This window comes from Brassica napus, chromosome C9 (genome assembly GCF_020379485.1).
Source record: "Brassica napus cultivar Da-Ae chromosome C9, Da-Ae, whole genome shotgun sequence".
Taxonomy (NCBI): Eukaryota; Viridiplantae; Streptophyta; class Magnoliopsida; order Brassicales; family Brassicaceae; genus Brassica; species Brassica napus.
The window spans coordinates 1,210,740-1,231,601 of record NC_063452.1 but is presented as its reverse complement, the minus strand read 5'-3'; the positions used below and the strand labels follow the sequence as shown (position 1 = coordinate 1,231,601).

At 36.6% G+C, this 20,862-nt stretch overlaps 4 protein-coding genes and 1 pseudogene across 5 annotated transcripts; 4 read left to right on the top strand and 1 right to left on the bottom strand.

Annotated features, from left to right (window-relative positions):
* Window positions 1–40: 40 nt before the first annotated feature.
* Window positions 41–1,493, top strand: LOC125593363 (F-box/kelch-repeat protein At2g44700-like). The gene is made up of 2 exons (XM_048769873.1): window positions 41–73; window positions 1,089–1,493. The coding sequence occupies exons 1-2, from the start codon at window positions 41–43 to the stop codon at window positions 1,491–1,493; spliced, it is 438 nt and encodes a 145-aa protein (XP_048625830.1).
* Window positions 1,494–1,915: 422 nt separating this feature from the next.
* LOC125593243 (NF-kappa-B-activating protein-like) lies at window positions 1,916–3,951 on the top strand. 2 transcript variants are annotated; one of them, XM_048769566.1, is made up of 2 exons: window positions 1,916–3,086; window positions 3,675–3,951. In XM_048769566.1, exon 1 carries the CDS (start codon window positions 1,973–1,975, stop codon window positions 3,056–3,058), a length of 1,086 nt encoding a protein of 361 aa, XP_048625523.1. In that variant the 5' UTR covers window positions 1,916–1,972; the 3' UTR covers window positions 3,059–3,086; window positions 3,675–3,951. The 2 variants fall into 2 exon arrangements, with proteins under 2 accessions (XP_048625523.1, XP_048625522.1); XM_048769565.1 differs by having other exon boundaries at window positions 1,916–3,090.
* A 545-nt stretch (window positions 3,952–4,496) lies between these two features.
* BNAC01G30430D lies at window positions 4,497–6,451 on the top strand. The gene is made up of 3 exons (XM_013867476.3): window positions 4,497–4,726; window positions 4,832–6,103; window positions 6,188–6,451. The coding sequence occupies exon 2, from the start codon at window positions 4,946–4,948 to the stop codon at window positions 5,444–5,446; it is 501 nt and encodes a 166-aa protein (XP_013722930.2). The 5' UTR covers window positions 4,497–4,726; window positions 4,832–4,945; the 3' UTR covers window positions 5,447–6,103; window positions 6,188–6,451.
* Window positions 6,452–9,275: 2,824 nt separating this feature from the next.
* Window positions 9,276–13,815, top strand: LOC125593242 (annotated as a pseudogene).
* On the bottom strand, window positions 13,781–19,762 carry LOC106426744 (sulfate transporter 3.2). Its single transcript, XM_048769872.1, is given in 14 exon segments — window positions 13,781–14,047; window positions 14,049–14,122; window positions 14,204–14,280; window positions 14,430–14,462; window positions 14,465–14,514; window positions 14,615–14,805; window positions 14,926–15,209; window positions 16,007–16,133; window positions 16,281–16,397; window positions 16,740–16,853; window positions 16,970–17,035; window positions 17,087–17,093; window positions 18,869–19,079; window positions 19,345–19,762. Coding segments are annotated over 14 exon segments (1,782 nt in total). The 5' UTR covers window positions 19,661–19,762; the 3' UTR covers window positions 13,781–13,932.
* Between the last annotated feature and the right edge of the window lie 1,100 nt (window positions 19,763–20,862).

Sequence of the window (20,862 nt, the reverse complement as noted above, 5' to 3'; positions counted from 1 at the left end):
TGGTCTCCTGATATAATCTTTTCGGTCTCCTTAGACTAAGATGAAGTTCTACAGAGGAAAGTTCCATGAGAATGTGAAAGCCAATGGTCTGCTTGGTGAACTGAGCTTTCTGTAGACGACTGTACAAATTGCAAAAGACATCTCTTAACGCAGCATCCAATAAGATCTATAGATAAGACTTAAATCATAAACTAATAGGTCAGAAAATCCTTCGCTCATGAACCTCATGAACAATGATTGAGCCAAAACTTCAACATTTAGCCAAAATAACAGATGCCACATTTCCTCATGAACAATGATTGACCCAAAATATTTACAAATCCAAGTAAAATATACAAAATTTAAAATTTAACATCTAAATATTAATTACTATTTACAAATCTGAAAATTTTCTTTGGGATTTGAGTTTTTGTATTTTTAACACATAATCTATACAAATCTATTTTGAAATCAATTCTATAAGTAAATTAGTATGATTGGGTAACATTCGATTTGAATAGAATTTATAAATTATGAAACCAATAGGCAGTAACACATGATTTAAATACAAGTTTTAAAATCATAGAACTAATAACACTAGATTAAGTTTAGATTTTCAAATATTAAAATACAACAATAAAATACGGATTCCGTCGTCGCTTCATATTCTATATTTTGTTAAATTAGAGATGTCATCGAATTCTTAAAAATATCAAATTTATGTTTAAAATTAGAAATAGACTAATTTTATGAATTATCAGATAAATACTGAACAATTTCTGAACTTGAAAAAAATAACGATCAATGGATATTGCTCTAGGTGATCTCCATATGATCTATGCCGCCTTTCTTTCTCTCACTACCAAAGGACGCAGTCTGGAACATTTTGTCTAGATTGCGCTCTATTGTGTGTCGAAGAAGCTATGGCATCTTGTTAGTTTACCATAGCTTCACAAGACTCGGTGTATCCTCAGTAAAGATTCAGTCTTTCTCTGTTTTATTGACAAAACCGATCCTACACATCTTGGAAAATGGTTCAGTCTCTGCAAGAATAGCCATAGGGAGAATCAGTTAGTATATGCCTGTCTCTTGAATCATTATATTGCCAGCCCGTCTCCGCGGTCATCGCTATTGGTCCAGAGATTTTCATCATCTCCGGATCAGACGGTTCAGCCGTGTGGATCTTTGATTTCCAAACCGACAATATTCATAGAGGACCGGGTTTGGAGCTGTATCAACCAGACATGAGCGTAGGGTTTGTGGGGACTAAGCTATACGCTATCGAAGGCTATAGCAAGATTCAAGCAAGATCATTGGACCTAAGGAAAGAAACGAACCAAAGTTATGAAACAACGCCGATTCCGACGGAGCAGAGGGAGTTCATGTGGTGTTCGACTACAACGGCTTCGTTGAACCGAAAGGTCTGTTCTTTATCGATTCATGATGACAACTTCGTTTCCTATGATCCTAAAGATGGTTCTTGCGAGAGGTTTGAGTTGAGAAGATACAAATAGTGGAGAACATGTACGTGTGTGATAAAAATTTCTATAGTTTATAAAAACTTATAATTTTCACAAAATCTTCCTTATATTTCTATGGTTAGTGTATGAAGGGTAAGACTATAGTAAAGTGACCAGAAATTTGTTAATACAAAAGTATTCTATAGTAACTATAATCATGTAAGAGCATTGGTTCAGTTACAAAATTCCAATTTTTTCACGTAGTGTAACTAATTAAATTTAAAATTTGTAAAAGTATTACTATGTGTATTGACTCTAATTAAACTTACGGGGTGCTTTGTAACAAAACAAATGTTTATGGGTATAATAATGAATTTTGTTTTTTCATTTCAACAACAATAAGGAAACAACTCCGCTAAGGTTCTTTTAATTGGGCTTTTATGATGGGCCTTAATGTACACATATATATTGAACTCAAATCCTAATTAGATACGGTTACGTTCGGATTGAAATTTTAGGGTTGGAGAGTGACGATGAACTCGCTTCCAAGGAGGTTCGGGAGAGATCAAGGATACCTAGACCGAGACCACCGTAGAGGGAGGAGATCCGGTTCAGACTCCGACGAAGAGCTGAAAGGATTGAGTCACGAGGAGTACCGGAGGCTTAAACGCCTCAAGATGAGGAAATCTGGTAAGCACTGCATTTGGAGGAACACGCCGAGTCCGCCTAGAGATCCCAACGAGGTGGAGTCCGATGAGAACGCCGCCGACGAGGAGGTTCCGGAGAAGGACGAGGAAGATCCGAAATCTGAGTCTGGTAAGTCGGAATCTGAGTCTGATAGATCTAAGAGGAAGAGTAAGAGCTCTAGGAGTAAGCGGAGTAGACGATATAGTGATAGCGAGAGTGATGATGATTCGGATGAGGAAGATAGGAGGAGAAGGAGGAGGAAGAAGAAGCAGAAGAGTAGTAGGAAGAGGAGAGGACATAGGAGGAAGAGGAGATATAGTGATTCTGATGATGAATCTGAGATTAGCGCTTCTTCGTCTTCTGGGGAAGAACGTAGCAAATCAAAGAGCAAGAAGGACACTGATTCGAAGGGGAAGTTGGAAGAAGCGGGGAAGGAGCCTGAGCTTGACGAAGAGGAGATGAAGATGATTATTGAATCGAAGAAGAAAGCTTTACCAGAAGATGAAGAAGAAGAAGGTGAGGTGGGTCCAATGCCGTTACCTAAAGCCGAAGGACACATCAGCTACGGTGGTGCTTTACGACCCGGTGAAGGAGACGCTATAGCTCAGTATGTTCAGCAAGGGAAACGTATCCCACGTAGAGGAGAAGTGGGTCTCAACGCTGATGAGATTCAGAGGTTTGAGGATCTTGGGTACGTGATGAGTGGGAGTAGGCATCAGAGGATGAATGCTATTCGTATCAGGAAGGAGAACCAGGTTTACAGTGCTGAAGATAAACGGGCGTTGGCGATGTTTAACTATGAGGAGAAGGCTAAGCGCGAGGCTAAGGTGATGTCTGATTTGTCGAGGCTTGTGCAACGCCATATGGGAGAAGAGTTGGGTCCGAATCATGACCCTTTTGGTGCTGGGAAGACTGATGGTGCTGATGATTGATTTGCTTAGCTTCCCTTCTACTGCTTGTGTGGGTACTTATCTTATGCTTTTACTACTTGCTCGTTACTGAGTTTTACAGTTCTAATATGCTATGCGTGTCACATTATCGTCTTTGTGTGTTTAAAAATGGAAGATTCTGACTTTAAGGATCTGCTATTGTTCCTACGCAATTTGTTTGAGCTTCAGAGATTATAGATTATGATTGTGTGTTTATATGGCTTATAGATAATGAGTTTCATAGTTTATATGTTTGTGTGTTAAAGATGAAAGATTTGGACTCTAGGGATCTGCAACTGTTCTTGTGCATTTTGATTGAGCTTCATAGATTAGAATCGTGTTTTATATGGCTTATAGATAACGGGTTTCATTGTTTATGCGTGGGTATCACAATATTGTGCTTGTGCGTTTAAAGATGAAAGATACGGACTTTAGGGACCTGCAACTGTTCATGTGCAATATGCTTGAGCTTCATAGACTATAAGATTAAGATTTAAGTGTTGATATGACTTTAGACTTTGGTGATTGCTTGTGGAGCGTTTTAATGATTGTATTTTGTCTGTTAAAGATGTAAGATTATGGCTTCAGTGTATTACAGCTGTTTTAAATTATGACTCAGTTAGGACATCCGCTTTATGTCCCGCTTATTGGCTTATCAGACGCACGAAAACATATTTTTCTGATTCTTGAAGCTTTGCAAATGGTATTATGTTGGTGACCGAGTCATCTTCCTTATGAGCTTTGATCTCTTATTGTTGTTGTGAGTGACTTGTGATATTTGAGGGGATGTCTTTGTGGTCATGTTATCATTGTCACCATTATTGTCACCATTATTGTCACAATTCTATTTTTGGAGCTGTGAAACAAACAAGCATAAATTATTGGGTTCTCTATAATTATCCAGTGCAATAATAATTCCCAGAATTTACAGGCAGATATTAATAATTGGGTTTCAATTCCTATAGTTTATGATTCCACTTTTGTGGAACTATGCAGTGGCTGAATCTTTTCTCAATAAGTGCAATATCTTGTCATCAGAAGACCCTACCGAGGAGAGTACCTGGACCATATTCAATTATTCATTTTCGAAAACAAATTAAAAAATGTAAAAATCAACTTTGTTACCGTTGGATAAAATATCGGTTTAGACAGAGAGAGAGGAGGGAGAGAAAGCGATGTTAACATGTTCTAATTTTTTTTTTTTGACGTCAACATGTTCTAATTATTAGTACTAATTGTTGTCAATTTATTACACTTCAAGCATGAACATAAAATAATGTCACGTTAAGGTCTCTTAATTTGACTAAACTCGCTTTCAAAGGGATTATTAAATATGCGATTATGAACAGTAATTGAAGTTAGAATGTAAATAATGTAAACGGAGAAGGACATAATAGTCAAATGAATACATTGGAGGGTATTACCGTAATTTCCTCTCAGCAGAATCAATGAAGTAACAGTGCTACTTAAAAGGACAAATGCTCTGTTCATCTTCCCCTCTCTCTCATCTCCTTTCTCTCTAACCCCATTTCTCAGATCCGTAGGATCTTCGTGTGTTTTCACGGAGGCTTAAAAACTCTAAATAGATATTCTCTTAACAGATCGCTGATCCTCTAGTGTAAAAGAAATCATCTTTCTCTAATCTTCAGGTTCAATAGCCTTTTTCTACAGGTGAGTGATTACGTTTTGTTCCCTTTACAGTATCTGTTTCCCTGTATGTGATGATTAACTTTGTTTCCTCCATGTGTTGTATGGCCTTAAACTGTTTGCTTGCAGCTTTGGAGACGAGCTCAGATTCAAAGGAGTGAAGTGTTTTGGTTTTGATTAGATAAAAAAGTGATCTTGTTGGGGGTAGTTAAAGAGACAAAGCTTCTTGATTTAATCTCAAAAATGGAAACTCTCATCTTAGCTGAAGAACATTATTACGAGAAGAAACCTCCTTCAAAAACTTTCAGGCAAATCAACTGCAGAACGTTTCACTCCGGAGTTGGTTTGCTTCCAAGGCCACCACCACCAAAGAGAACAACCTCTTCATCAACAACCAAAGGAGTTCACTTTCACTCTCCTCGTTCTCCCAAGTCAGTTTTGCCGTCTCTTAGAACCAGTCCCATCCCTATTGGTGGCGAAAGGAGAAGCCTTTCTTACTCTGAGCTGTGGGCAGGACCCACTTACTCCAACTCACCGCCACCCACTTCTGTTCCCATCCCCAAGTTCTCTCTCCGGGGAAAGAGGACGGCCTCTCTGACCTTCCCTGATGTTGATCTTCCTGAAGTTGCCAAGTCTGCTCCGGTCTCTCCAACCTCGTCTGGTGATGATAACCCTTTTAACAGTACTGTCTCTGCTACTATGACGCTGCGTCGCATGCTCAATATTGAGTTTGCAGATGCGTAAAGATCAGGGAGTCTTTAGGGGGAACAGGGGGTTTAGTTTTGTGGATATATGAATAAGGTGTTTTAGTCACCAAGCTGGTTTGAGTTTGTTTAATAGCTTTTAAATGGAACACAGAAGCAGTTAGTGGTTCTCCTATGCAGATTTGAGGTGTTACTAATGGTGGAGCAGGTGGTTGGTTATAGAGAAGACTTGATTCTTGGTTTAGCATATAGGATGGCTGAAAAGTTTACCAGTCTCTAACATATGGTGGTGGTGCACCTTTGTATAGTTTCTCTTTTAGAGTCAGTCTTTGTCCCTTTGGCTTCTTTTCTTAAGTGGGTTAGATTAGTAACTAGGTTCCTCTTCTTATATCTCTCCCTCCTTGTCCATACCCCTTTGTCTACTCTCATGCCTTTGAGTCTTATCTTTCTTCCTCTCTTTTGCGTTTCTGTCTAGCCTTAAAGATGTAAACCCTTACTACTTGTGTTTAGTGGTCTTCCTCTTCAGCTCTTTTCCTGATTTTTTTTGTAAAGGAAGAAGGGAATAGGAAGTTCTTTCTTGTGACTTGTCTTAGAGTGTCTCTACTGGTAAAGATTCAATCCTGATGTAAGCTGATACTTCTTCTGAAGAAAAGATATTCCTCAGGCTCTTCTTGATCCCGCCTAATCTGCTCACCATGTAAGTTTTGTAGCTCTCTTTAACTCTTAACATGTAATGAATCTGAATGTGCAGCTTTATATAAGTTTTATGGCTTTGTAACAGGGACCTATAGAAGCTGCTACTCCGCTCTGCTTTAGATGCTTCATCGTAGTTTCTTTGTCTCTCTACTATCTTTGGTTATGTTGCTATGTTACGCAGTGGCAAGTATTGTCTCTGTGTATGTATGTTTCTCGTCGTCTTTGTCTGTAGTTTGTGACAGTGTTGTTCACGTTTTACTATCTTGTTTTGGGTTTTCAATGTTGAAGGAGATGTATCCCTTGTTCCCTACAATTATTAGTATCATTCTGTATGGTTTTGTTTATCGTTCTCTATGGCTTTAAAGTCTTCAAATCAAATAATACTTCACAGCAACAAACAAGTTAGAAGGTAGTAGAAAAGGTTCATGTACAAGTGGCGATCTTTTGATGGACTATGCTTTTTACGCGAAAACTCTGTTATAGGCCCATTGAACTACCTTCAGTTCCTTAGTGGGCTTTTTGCTTTAGGTTGTATAACCTCATCACTACACAACTCCTTCAATCACTCGAGAGAAAACACAACATCATTACAAAGACAAAGCCATACAATGATGTCAGACCGGAGGCAATATACAAGCAACCAACAGCTAGGAGAATTCTCTAAATGCTAAAAAGACAAAAATTTCATTACTTTTAGTTATGATGATAAGCTAAGGTTACCATTAGTGACAATGTTAAGAAAGAGAGAGAAAGAAAAAAAAAAAGAAATAGACGTTGGGGACCGACTAGAGAGAGGTTGTTAAAAGATGATCATTGTCTGAGAGTTCTATATAAGTTTGGTTTCTGAGGAAACATGATGGTTCATTATTACTCTTGGGCCCAACCTCAACAAGAAAGGAAACTTTGGTGGCATTTTCTTCCTTTTAGCAAATAATTATATTCAATGTATGAATACCGACAAGTTGATATGTCAAAGGGGCATATATTTTTTATAATTATAAACTAATCAAGAACTATATGTTTTGGATAATTTATTCAAAACATACAATGGAGATTTTCAAAACTGTGATCTAAAAAGGGCTGTTTGTAGAGTTGATTCTCTCTTTAATTAAAAATCCATACGGTAGTGTAAAATGTCTTGTCTCTTTATTTTATTTTTGACAAAATGAATTAGTTGTAACACTTGCAACCGGTGAATGGGCTAGCTACTGACTATAGTTATTGGTTATTACAAGCTATTTAAAGGCATGTGGTCAATGGCTTTTCACAATTAATTTAATCAAATATACGATTGAAGTAATTATAATACTTTTTGTCGATCTTCCAACGGTTGCCATCAAAAGTGGTAGCCGCTAAGTATATATGCATACATATTTAATTTCTCCATTTTTGTAAAACTAGATTAATATTTGTGGACCATGTAAAATAATATTTGTGGACCGTTTTGTCTTTCAAGTAAATAGTTTTAAATTTAGCCTATTTTAATATTCTAAGTCAAATTAAATTTCAGAAAACTTGAAAACGAATTTGAATGTTAAAAACTAACACTGAAACAAAACAAAAACTTAAAAAAATCAACTTAATAGTAGAACATGACTTCCATGACATGTATAGATTGCGCGTGGGTGTGGTGTGTCCAACGTGGACAAATATAAAAGTGTGGCGTAAGTGGCCCCCAAAGCTCGTCGTCTGATACGCATACGCATCTCTGTGCCTTTGCCTTTTCCTTTTTCTGATTCTTTTTCTCTAAAAGATTCTCTCTTTTACTCAGTGTTTTGAAACCCGACCCGGATCCGCAGTTGAACCGGTAAACACAGTAACCCAGAAAAAATCTGATTTGGGTTTTGTGAAAAACCTAATATTTGGAAACTCGCAAAAATCTGCAAAAACCCGGTAAAACCTGGAATTCAGTACCGGTTGAACCATCGGTCGAACCAATAAATAACATTTACTTCTTTTTTTTAGTTTTATATTCTAAGTTTTCAATTAAGAAATTAGGTATTGACAAAAAAACGAAGTTATGTTTTCTTTTTTAGTTTTATATTTGTGATTTTTAGATTTTGATGAAGATTTCACTATGTCACCTGAATAAAATAAAACGAACGATGGTAGAGAGAACCAAAAGTAGTTGATGTTATTTGGTGTTAGTTTATTTCCATTATTGATAATTTATTACAATGATCTTTTACTTTTGGTTTATTTTGTATTTGTAGTTTAATTATTATTCATATTAGACATTTAAATATTTATAAATTTTATGTTTTTATTTATTTTAGATGTCATAGCTCTTATCTTGTTCGAGAAAATTTTAAATAGTTTAAACTATTTTTTGATATTTTGTATGTCAAATGAAAATAAAAATATAAAAACTAAAGTTAAGCATTTTCTAAATTTTAAACATAAAATATATATATATCCAAACTATTATTTTATGTTTTAAAAAATTTAGAAAATAATAATCTTTAGTTTCTATAATTTTATTTACATACCTGATATATTATTATATAATAAAATTAATTAATTTATTAACCCGCGGTTCACCTGCGGTCGACCCCGTGATCCAGTAACCCGGTAAGCAGTCCGGTTCAGTGTCCGGGTCGGGTTTAAAAACATTGCTTTTCCTCTATTTGTTTTTTTTTAAATTAAGCCAAAAGAGCAGCATGAGTTGTTTTATCCAATAAAATAAATTATTTGGTTCATATCCGCAAAAGATTTTAAACTAATTTTTTATCTATTAATACATATTTTAAAATATCAATTTAAAGTACGTTTTATATGAAAAGGTATGTTAAAAGGGTGGAAATAAATTTTACAGATTTTATTTTAATATGAAACTTATAAGAAGAAAAACTCCAACCTGCCATCTAATTTTGTATATTATAGAAATCTTGGTAATGTATAGTGTGTGAAATTTATAAGAAGAAAAAAATCCAACTGCCATCTAATTTTGTGCAATATTTTATAAAACTTGATAATGTAGCATTAATTGTTTTTAAGAAAATTAATAGCACAGGCCTAATTCATGGCGTAAATTACCATTAAATTTTGTTTTAAATAAAAGCGTAAATTACATTAATCTAGGAAGCCAAATCTCCCAAGCAATCCCGAGAACACCATTTTAATACGTGCATAAAGGGTACTTTCGTCATTTACTATTTAAATTTTTCATTCTCTCTCTCCTAAAGCCCATTTTAATAAACCTAAACACAAAAACTCTTTCACAGAAACAGAGCATAAACGCCCGAGAGAGAAGGAGATCTACTAGAAGAAGATATTATGAGACGAAGATGAGGAAGCCGAAGCTACACTGAGAGAATCTAAGAAGAGACTAAGCGCGCGTGCTCTTCCAAAAGCATCTTCGATCACACCGACGAGCGATCTCGATTCCATTTTGTGTTCTTGTGGTACGAACTCGACTTCATTGCTTCCCGATTCGTTAGATAGATCTTGATCATGGTTTTGGATATATCATGAATTATATAATTCATGTTTTCATGTGTGATCGTCTCATTTTCTGACTAGAAACGTGTTCTCTAGGTTTGACTTAAGAGCATGAAATTATATATATATTATATGATAAATCATATCATATAAAATCTCATTTCGTCTAACTGTTTATTTATTCGACAATCTCTCTGATTTTTTGTATTTTTCCAGGAATATTTTTAAATAGGTTGTGAGAGAGCGTGAGAGAAAGGAAGTTTGGTGTATACACATCTTTCCTTGTGGTTTGGTTGTTTGTATTAAAAAAATGGAGGTTGTGGCAAAGAGTAACTCGAAACGTATGTATTCATGGTGGTGGGATAGTCACAATACCCCCAAGAATTCTAAATGGCTTCAGGACAATCTTGCAGGTACGTATCTTGTTAAAGGGTATACACATGTAGTGTTACTTTGCTTTTAGCTTGAGCAGAGCCGGTCTTGAGATTTAAGGAGCTATTATAAAAAATTCAACAATTTTTTTTTTTATAAATTTGAGAGTATGCTTATGTCTATGTAGTTTTTTTTTTTAAAAATTGGATGTTGTGACAAATATTTCACTTAGCATCGTTCAGTACCTGAGCTTGCGGTTTGTTTTGACCTATGAAAAAACATGATTTAGTGTCTATAGAGACAACAAGGCCTTAGAACATCCGCATTGGGAGTCTCTCACTCGTAAGAGACTCTTGATGCGGATGACCTTTAGCCAGAGCTGTTACTGTATAGCGGATGACTTTTTAAAAAAAATTATTATAATAATATGATCCAGAAAAAATCATGAGTCTTTGTTCTTTTGACGCAGATATGGATAGTAACGTGAAGAAAATGATCAAGGTACTCGAGGAAGATGCAGATTCTTTCGCCAGGAGAGCTGAGATGTATTACCGCAAACGTCCTGAGCTTATGCAACTGGTCGAAGAGTTTTACCGCGCGTACCGCGCATTGGCCGAAAGATATAATCACGCAACCGTCGTGATCCATAAGGCTCATCAGACTATAGCAGAAGAGCTCCCCAACCAAGTTTCCTTCATATTCGGCGATGAGTCTCATGCTGGTGCTGACGGTGACCCCCAAACTCCGGATATGCGTCCTCCTATCCGAGCTCGAGGTGAAGACGATGTTCCGTTTGGGAAAGCAAGAAAAGGACTCAAGTTTGATGATGGAGATGAAACAGTTTCCGAAACCGAACGAGCTAGCAAAGCTGAAGCTGAAGTTGCAGCTTTAAAAGACTTCATCTCTAAAATGGAAGCTGAAAAGGAAGCCACCTTAGCTCAGTTTGAAAGAACTTGGAGAGACTCTCGAACCTAGAATCCGAAATCTCTCGTGCGCAAGAGGACTCAGCTAGACTTAATGACAAAGCATCGAGCGCAGAAGCTGAGATCCAAATACTAAGACAAGTCATTGAGAAGCTAGAGTCTGAAAAGGAATCCACCCTTGTTCAGTATCAGCAATGCCTGCAAAGGATAGCTGATTTGGAAGAAGCGCATAAGGATGCTGGAGAAGTTGAAGCTGAGACTCTCGCATTGAAGCAGAGCCTTGCTGACAAGGAAGCAGCTCTGGACAATTACAAGCAATGCTTGACAACAATAGCTAATTTAGAAGAGAGACTAAGGAAGGCTGAGGAAGATGCATGGGGTATCAACGAGCGGGCTGAGTTGGCTGGAGTAGAAGTTGTAAACTTGAAGCAAACTATCTCCAAACTGACTGAGGATAAAGAAGCTTCGGAGCTTCAGTACCAACAGTGTTTGAATATAATCGCGGATTTGAAATTAAAACTCTACTCCACCCAAGAAGAAACCAAAAGGCTTAGCAGTGAGTGGAAGACGAAGCTGCTAAACTAAAGTTCTCCGAGGAGAAATGCACTGTGCTCGAGAGGTCAAACCAGAATCTCCACTCGGAGCTTGACGGTCTCTTGGAGAAACTGGGTGTCAAAGCCAGAAGCTCACGGAGATGCAAACGGAGCTGGTAAAGCTGTGGAGTAACGTGCAAGAAGAGCATCTGCGTTTCCAGGAAGCCGAAACCGCGTTTCAAACGCTGCAGCAGTTGCACTCTCAGTCTCAAGAGGAGCTAAATAACTTAGCTGCGGAGCTTCGGAGCAAGTCCCAAATCATCAACAACTTGGAGAAGAGAAACAACGAGATGCATGAGGAGATTCAGCAAGCCAAGGTTGAATCTCTCTCTTCGGTAGCATCAGTGAAGAGTTTGCAAGAGGATGTCTCGAGTCTAAAGCAAACTATACTGAAGCTTGAAGCGGAAGTTGAACTAAAGCAGCAAGAGATGTATTGTCTTAAAGAGGAAAACTCAAACTTAAGAGAATGTAATGAGACCGAGAAGATTGCACTTGTGGAGAAGCTTGTTGAGAAAAACCATGCGCTGGAAAACTCTATCTCTCATTTGAATATTGAGCTGGGAGCAGCCAAAGGAAAGCTCAAGACCTTGAAGGAAGCTTGTCAGTCACTCTCCGTAGAGAACCACCACAGCGCCATTGAGAAACTCGTCCTTGTTGAGTTCTTCCGACAGGTTAAATCAGAAGCTGAGAAGAGCACGGCGAGGAAGACTATTGATAAGTTGATAGACGCAGAAACCGAGAATCTTCAGCTGAAGAGAAACCTCCTCTCCATCAGATCAGCAAAAGATCGTTTAGAGGATCGGTTACGTGAGAAGGAGAAGGAGCTTGAGGAAGTCAAAAGGGAGGTTTTGAAAGAGAGGTGTCGAGTTGAACTGTGGGAGTCTCAAGCTGCAACGTTCTTCTGCGATAAGGAGGTCTTAGCAGTACATGAAACGTTGAATAAAACAATGACTCATGAGGTCGCTGAAGCTTACAACGGTCTTAAAAGTAGAAGCGTGGATGTGGACAAGCGTAGAGCTATTGTCTTGTTGAATGAAAGCATTAGATCTTTGGAGGATTATGTTTTCGTTAATGGACCTTCAAAGGTAAATTTATCTTATCCTTTTATAAAGTTAGTTAATAAATTAATAAACACGCTAAATTTATTAGTTTATTCGGTCCAAAGTTAGGACCGGTTCAAAATGTAACACAAATCGATAAAATAATTTTAAACAACGTTATAAATTAATAATATATATAAGATTTATATAAATACAAACAATACAATGTTATTAATTTATAGAGTTTTTACTGTATTTGTATTTCGGATGAAACTTGTTTGAACTGGTCTCATCTCTCTTACCAGGGCCATGATTCAATGAATGAATCCCTCAAGGTGGAAGATATGTGTCTAAGAATCAAAGCTATTGCAGAGGCAATCACGGAGAAGGAAAAGCTTTTGCTCCTTGAGAACTCTAACGCTTACTCTATGCTCGAGACAGCGATGAAGCGATGAAGCAAGTCAAAGAATTAAAAACCGATAGTGGTGGTGGTGGGAGAAGCATGAGGAAGCTGAGCGGCAAAACTCGGAAACAAAGCAACGAAATCGAGATCGTAACGAAAGATATAGTCCTTGACCAAACTTCTGATGGATCATCGTACGAGATCACGAGCAAGAGAGACACCTTGGAGCTTGATAGCCACAGTTTCTTTGAGTTAAAGCCTGTGAAGACTCACAAGACAGAAACAGCGGTTAAAGCCAAAGCGAAAGGTAAGTCTTTGTCTGAAGAGTCGTTGGTTGTAGATAAGCTAGAGATTTTCGACGGGTTCATGGATCCTAATATAGAAGTGAACAAGAGGAAGGTGTTAGATAGACTCGGTTCGGATTTAAAGAAGCTGGAGAATCTTCAGATCACTGTGAAAGATTTAACAATCAAAGTCGAAACTGAGGAGAGTGAGGAGTACGCGACGATCAAAGGTCAGCTCAAGGAAGCAGAGGAAGCGGTGGAGAAGCTGTTCAACGTGAACGAGAAGCTGTCCACGAAGGTGGAGTCAGAGAAGGATGGGAACCGAAGCAGGAGGATCTCGGAACACGCGAGAAGAGGTTCGGAGAAGATTGGGAGGTTACAGCTGGAGATACAGAGGATTCAGTTTCTGTTGATGAAGCTTGAAGGAGAGAAAAAGAGAGTAAAGCTAAGTCTAAGGTCTCAGATACTAAGTCCAAAGTTCTTCTAAGGGATTACATCTATGGTGGATCGAGAAGCGTGACGATGAAGAAGACGACGAAGAAGAGGACTGCGTTCTGCGGCTGCGCTCAGCAGTCGACGTCTCCGTGAATGTTATTATTACTTGACTTACAAGTAAAATAAGTTCTCATGTGAAAAATGGTTTAATTTAACAGCGTTATTTTTTGAACGCAATAGTAGTAAGTAGTGAAAATTTGAATAACAGACAGACTCTTAGCTTTTCGACTTTATTCTTGGTGAAAATATATTAATGTGAGATTTTAATTTGTAACCATCTTAAACGTTGTTGAATTCCGGTACACCGGAGATTTTCTCCGGTGAGTCCGGTTTAGCTGTTTGGAGCATGTGGTCGCAGGCTGAGACGGCTTCTGCTACCGTGAGATGAATCCAGTTTGCCGATGGTCTCTATGAACTTGGACTTGCTTAGCTTCTTCATCAACTCTGCTCCTGGGTTTGCTATCACTAGCTGAGAAAATTAGAGGACCAAAATGTGAAATCAATAGATGTTTGGGGACTTAATCTGAAAGGAAAAAGTTGAAGGACTAACCTTGAGGTCTCTTCGTCCTAGTATTTTGTTGACTTCCTCAAGCATGCTTATACCACTCGTGTCGATGTTCCCCACAGCTAAAATTCATATAATATAATGTCACATTTTCAAATCAAGATTAAGATGTTTCAAAGTTCGGATCTAACGTTTAAATTGAAAAAACTTATATATCAACTGATTATGCATAATGGTTTTAGAAACTCAAAATAAGCAATCAATGTCTAACCACTCAAATCAAGTATGATGTATTGTAGACTGTTTCTTCACTCTTTCTCAGTTTCTCTTCCTCCTCATCGATCCACCTTCCAATTCTAGCAAAACATTGAACATAAACACATCATTTATATATGTGATTCACGTAAGAATAGCTAAGATTTGATAAATTATTATAAAGTAAATAATATTATAAACCTATCTCGCAAGTAGCTAGAGTTGGCGAAGTAAATAGGACCATCGATATGGAGAATGATGAGGCCAGAGAGAGTAGTTGCTTGAGGGTACTGTTCAATGTTCCTATAGATCTCTGTGTTCTGAATCTTTCCCATTAAATATATCTTTGGTCTTCCCACGAACAACAGTAACCTCAGCACTGATATTCCCACCTGAAATTTATTTTCATTTTCATTTTTTTTGCTTATATAAACATGAATTTGTGCTGTAATTATTGCATTATTCTAAGTTACTAAATGATATTATAGTCGCGTAGAGGAAGTTATACGTACAGAGAGGATGAGACCAATCTCAATGGTACCAAAAACGACGCCGAGGAAAGCAGAGAGACAAACGAAGAAATCGAACTTGTCGAGTTTCCAAAGATGCATGGCTGCTTCGTAGTCAACGAGTCCGAGCATGGCGGCGATGATGATAGACGACAGAACTACTAACGGCGTATAAAAGAATAATGGCGTTAAGAACAGTAATGTTACTGCTACTGCAACCGCCATCACGTTTGATACCGCCGTTTTGCAACCGGCGTTGTAGTTCACCGCGGAACGTGAAAACGGTCCTACATTAAGAAATTATTTGTGTTTTTTTCATTATTATTATGCATTGTTCTGAAAAACTTTACATAGGTGCAGCTGTTTACACACACTTAAACGGGCTGGTATCATTAAAATAATAATAAATGAACAGAAACAAAAGAAAAGTTTTTTTTTCAAAAGAAAGAATTTTATTATTACTTTTGCTCCTTATCAATTTTGATAAAGAATTTTTTTATTCCAAAATTTCTTAAATTTTTTAAGAAAATGAGAAAGTACTATCTCTAACAAAAATTATTCATAAATGGTAAAAATATTAAGAAATGAATAGAAATTTACTATTTCTATTAATTAATTTTTTTGTCACCATTTAGAACCTAGATTTTACATGGTCATTATTTTTTCTAGACGATCTAAAAATTATTAAAAAATAGAAAATGATTATTTGTAAATTAGTTTAATTAATATATTGTATTATAAAATTTTGTTATGATAAATAAAAAATTCTGTTATTTCTAAATTATGGAATCTCATACTATTATTTAATATCATTTGAAGAGTAAATAAAAATTTAGTTTTTTTTTATTCAACATCCGTTTAATTAGGCTTTTTTTTTTTGAACTCTCCGTTTTCTTAAACACTGTTATTAGGGACCCCTTTTATATGTATTGTTATAAGTATAATCATCATTTGACCACCTTGGTGTTTGTATTAGTAAGAAAGAAAGAAAAATAATTACACAAGAGAAATATTCAACTTGCACCAACTCTTTCTGATAAGTTAATTATATCCTAATAAGCTGAAAATGAAAAATTGAATGTACCGGTAGTGAGATAGCAAGAGGAGAAGGAACCAAAAATGTTCATCATCCCAAATGCAATCATCTCTTTGTTACCATCTATGTTGTAATTCTTATACATTGCAAAGCTTCTCCCCACTGCAATTCCTTCCTATTTATAGATAATTTGAGTAGAAGTAATTACAAGCAATTAAAGAATATATATAGAGAATTTGGATTATATATATAAAAAAAGTGTTGTTAAAAAAAAAAAATATATATATATATATAAATAGTCAATATTTTATGAAATACTCACAGCAAGAGCTAGGACTCCAGTGATAATGCCGGTTTTAAGAGCCAGCGTGACATAAGGTGACGTGAAAACCAGATGTGTGATGGACGGTGGATTAATCCCTTTCTTTAATTCTCCAATCTACTCCCACAACAAACAATAATATTAGTAGTACATTAGCATTTGATCTCAATCATGTCTCTCAGGCTATTTTTTTTGTATGCATTGACATGATCGAAACAAAGTAATAATATAAAACATTTTCTATTTTTTCATAAAGTATTAGTTTGTAGTGATAAAGCCAAAAAAAAAACAATTTCGCTTGCGTTTAGTAAAATATGTTATAAGCTGCAGTTTCATTTTTTTTAAGCTATAAGTGTCAAATATAACGCTAATTAACGCATACGCAAATAAATAACTAAACCTAATAGTACGTTTTTGCCGCATGTGCTAGACTAAGAGAGAGAGAGAAGAAAGACGTACAATTTGGATGCCATGGAACTGGGCATGGAGGAAGTAAACGAAGAGGCTTCCAAAAATGACAGAAACAAGTGGAGCCATTGCAGATATCCAGAATAGTTTTGGTCTCTTCTTGCTCTTCAGTTACATTAATCATTTTGTTATATTATTTAAAGTACACATACATGATAATGAAGGTATATACTAATATACGTGTTTATTTATTATACATTAATGAAGAAGTTAAAACTTACAATGTACTTGGTTGTAAGAAGGAAAAAGAGGAAGCAACACCCTAGTATTCCACTCTCCCATCTCCACTGCATATATTTTTAAAATGATACATTATGTATTACTATTTTAATTCCGACCATGTTTCTGTATAAATTAAATGATTATGTAAGCAAAATCGTTTAATTTGCATTTTTAAGCAAATGAAAGGAATTTAAATCGGTCGGTACAATAATGACAAAACATCCCGTGAACAATAACAACAATAATGCCTCATGCCACTTGCAATCTTAAAATGGTAAAAAGATCAAAAATTAAATTTATATCTTAGAAAACCACTGATTTAGAGAAACAACGGATGATAACACAGATCTTGGACACTAATCAAGAGAATAACCCCCCGTGAATAATGTAATTTATGTATTCCTTCACGTGACATAGAGAGAGAGAGAAAAGTTAGAGAGAGAAAAGTCTTCTCAAAGGGGATCCGGCGGTCGGCCGGCGCGCGTGAGCGTCCGTGCCGTCGCCGGAGCCCTTTTCCCTTCGGTAAAAACATCCGGTCATGTCGTTCTTTCTCTTATTCGGTTGCCGTTTGCCGGAGTTCAGATCAGCCACCAACCGGTGTGGTGCTGGTACGGGAGTCGCGGCGGGGTTTGCGGATAGGAGGGGGGGGGGTCAATAGTTCGAGTTCTAGCTCCGGGAGATGGAGGCTCTCACAGATCCGTCGCCGCCGGTCCTTTGTCTCCGCGGCGGGGAAGCTTCGTTAGTTCCGCCGTCGTCGGATCTAGCTTCCGGGGGGTAAAGGCTATCACAGCTTTACGTCGCCGGCTTCAGTCCCCTAGTCTTTTAGGGTTTAGATTTTTCCGACTTTCTTTTTAGTTTCGGCGTCTAGTTGCGGTTTTGAGTTTTTTCTGGTCACGTCGGAGGAGAGGATGATCTCCGACGGAAAGAGTGAGGTTGCATGCGAGGCTTTGGGCTGCTGCGGTGAACGGGGGTGGATGAGATCTCGCCACGGCGATTGATTCTCTCCGGCTTTAGAGTCCCATAAGCTCTTGACGGTGAAGAGGTTCGGATCTGCGGAGTCCCGGTGTGGCCGGTTGATCCTAAGGTCAGATCTCCGGTGAGGACGAGAAGCGGGTGTGTCGTGTTGATCTCGTGACACGTGACCCTCGACGTCGAGGATGTTGACACGTGTCCTCGTGACGAAAAGACGGATATGCGAGGCGGCCGCGTTTCTCTCCCGTGTGTGTCTAGGGTTTCTCAAGGTGGGCCGCTGGATTGGGCCCAATTGTGTAACGAATTTTAGCCCGTCTGGTTTAGTGGGCTTCTGTTGTAATTTGTTTCTGGGCTTGGCCCGTTTCTATTAATTAATAACTATTGACGGAAAAAAAAAAAAAAAAAACTCCTTCACGTGAAGTTTGTTATTAATATTGTCATACTCTGACATGTTTTCATCAAAATCGAATATGGATCATTCCCTTATCTTTATGTTTATACTATGCATGGAGTATCAAATCTCTATTCTCATAGTTCAAAAAGAATCTCTATTCTTTATTTATGCTTATAAGAAAATCAAAAGATCATGCACGAGCAAAAATATTCAGAAAGTCAAGACAAGGTGCAAAATGTTCATTTCTCACTTTTTATAAGGCTTTTTACTATGTCAGAGCATTAATTAATAATATAACATCAGAACTGTGCCAAACATAAAATTAATAATACTGTAATTCAAGAAAATAAGAATATTAATATATAGACTCACATTCGATCGGTCATTTCTGTGATGCTTGTTTTAATTTAAGTAAATGATGATTTCATGATATAAAATACATTAATAGACATCATATTTTTTCATGTATATAAGTCATGTTATTGTTATTTTCAAGTAATGTTTATAAGTATGGTTTGGGGTATTAACTAACCGTAAGAGGCCAAGGCAGGTTTGCATGAGTCGGCGAAGAAGAAAAAGTGGCGGTGTGCTTAAGTGAAGGTAAAGTTTTGGATTCTCCACCGCGCTTACCTCTTTTCCCAGCATTGCCGCCGTTAACAGCGACGCCACCGCTACTGTACCCACCGCTAAATCTTTTGAACTTCCCATTATCGCGTAAACCATCGGCGGCACGAAGCTCGAGTCTACATTTCCATACATATATTTAGATATTTTGAGTATGTGCATATAGTAGATTTCATATAGACTAATGTTAAAAACAAATCTACCGGTAAAAAAACACACAATATACCAAACCAAAACCAAAGTGAGTTTTAATTACTCAGACCAAAAGTAATTTGAAACCAAAACTGAATAAGTATCTGTTGTAATACTAGAGTTCTTAAATAATTAATTAAGAAACTCTTCTTTGTAATATGAAATAAAAACTATAAGAAGAAGAGAACGTACAAAGACCAAGGATTGGAGGGAGATTAGCGAGTTGAGCATAGCTAATCCCTTGAGGAATAGCAAGACTTGCTATCGTGATCCCTGAGATAACGTCTGATTTCAAGTAGTTCAAATTGTAACCACGAGCCCATTCCAAGATCGGGAACACGTGTCTCAACACTAACTCGATCTTTTTCGACGTTTTCGATTCGTTCCTGATTTTTCGGAACGGATCGTCGGCGAAAAGGATTTCATTGAGAGTGTTCTTTAGTGATTTCAAAAAAGGTTGTGGTGGAGGGGTTTCTACTTGGGGGTAATGTAATGCCCTTTTGCACATATTCTTGTATTTTCTTTGCTGTGAAGAACTTATGGAATGAGACTGATCAAAAGCAAAGTCTCATTTGTATTCGAGTGTGATGAGAAGAGAGGAAGATGTGGTTTTTATAGAAAAGGAGTCAAGAAACTTTAGCATTTTTTTCATTTCCACAGGGACCCACAATGATTATTGGTTTTTGTTTTGTTAACTATATATTATGTGAATACCAAAGGAAAAACTTTATGCTACGTACTTTCTATTAATAACTTAAGGTATTAGCGTTAGAAATATCTTCCATATTACGTAAAAATAAGATCCAGATTTTCACATTATTTTATTTCTTTTGGGTACGATTGTATATTTTTTTCTACAGCTTAAACTTTGTTATAAACTTAGATAATATATTACCTTTTGTTAGATATTTTGAAATGGCAATTAGAAGCTATTTCATGCACTTTTAATCTAAACCTACTTGTTTTTCTCACATTACGTTACAACTTTGACGTACAGAGGCATCCAGGAGATGTTTAGACTTATACGGAAACAATTGCATAAGAAAATCGTTAAATAATTTTTTTTTTTTTGGTACAAAAATCGTTAAATAATTAAGAGACATATGATTAAAATGAAGCAGCAGCATGAGCTGTTACAAGACTTCCCAATTTGGATCGATCACTCTCGTTACCATTATTTTCTTTTTGTCGATTTGCATTTGGAGCATTTCAGAATTCAAACATTCGCTTTCCTTTTCTTCAACACACAGCTCGAGGCTTCCCATGTTTTACTCTTTTTTTTGCACATACAGAAAGTGTTTACATCACATATTTTATATGTTTTGTTTACTGAAAAAACATATTTTATATGTTTATATTACTTTTAATTTACAACTAATATATATTTACATACATGTAAAAATAGTAATGCGAATACTTATATTTATATTGATTAGTTAAAATTCAACTTCTATCAGTGATATTTATAAATAGTTATATTAATGTTAAAACTGAATATAATAGTGTATAATATTATAGTAGTGGAGTATTTAGGAAAAATATTGTTATACCAACATGTCAATAGTTATATAAACAAAAAAAACGAGTTCAAATCAATATTATTGAATTCAGACAATTAAATTCTAATATCAAAATAGTCCCACTTAACAAAAAAAATTAGAGAACATATATACTACTTTTTTCTTAAACAAACAAGTCGTCTACATCCAA

Bases quoted from the DNA above. Each gene is read 5' to 3' on its own strand.
- LOC125593363 (XM_048769873.1), top strand. From the start codon at position 41: ATGAAGTTCTACAGAGGAAAGTTCCATGAGAAT. The intron at 74-1,088 runs GTGAAAGCCAAT...TTATATTGCCAG, and splicing joins GAGGAAAGTTCCATGAGAAT to CCCGTCTCCGCGGTCATCGC.
- LOC125593243 (XM_048769566.1), top strand. From the start codon at position 1,973: ATGAACTCGCTTCCAAGGAGGTTCGGGAGAGATCAAGGATACCTAGAC.
- BNAC01G30430D (XM_013867476.3), top strand. From the start codon at position 4,946: ATGGAAACTCTCATCTTAGCTGAAGAACATTATTACGAGAAGAAACCT.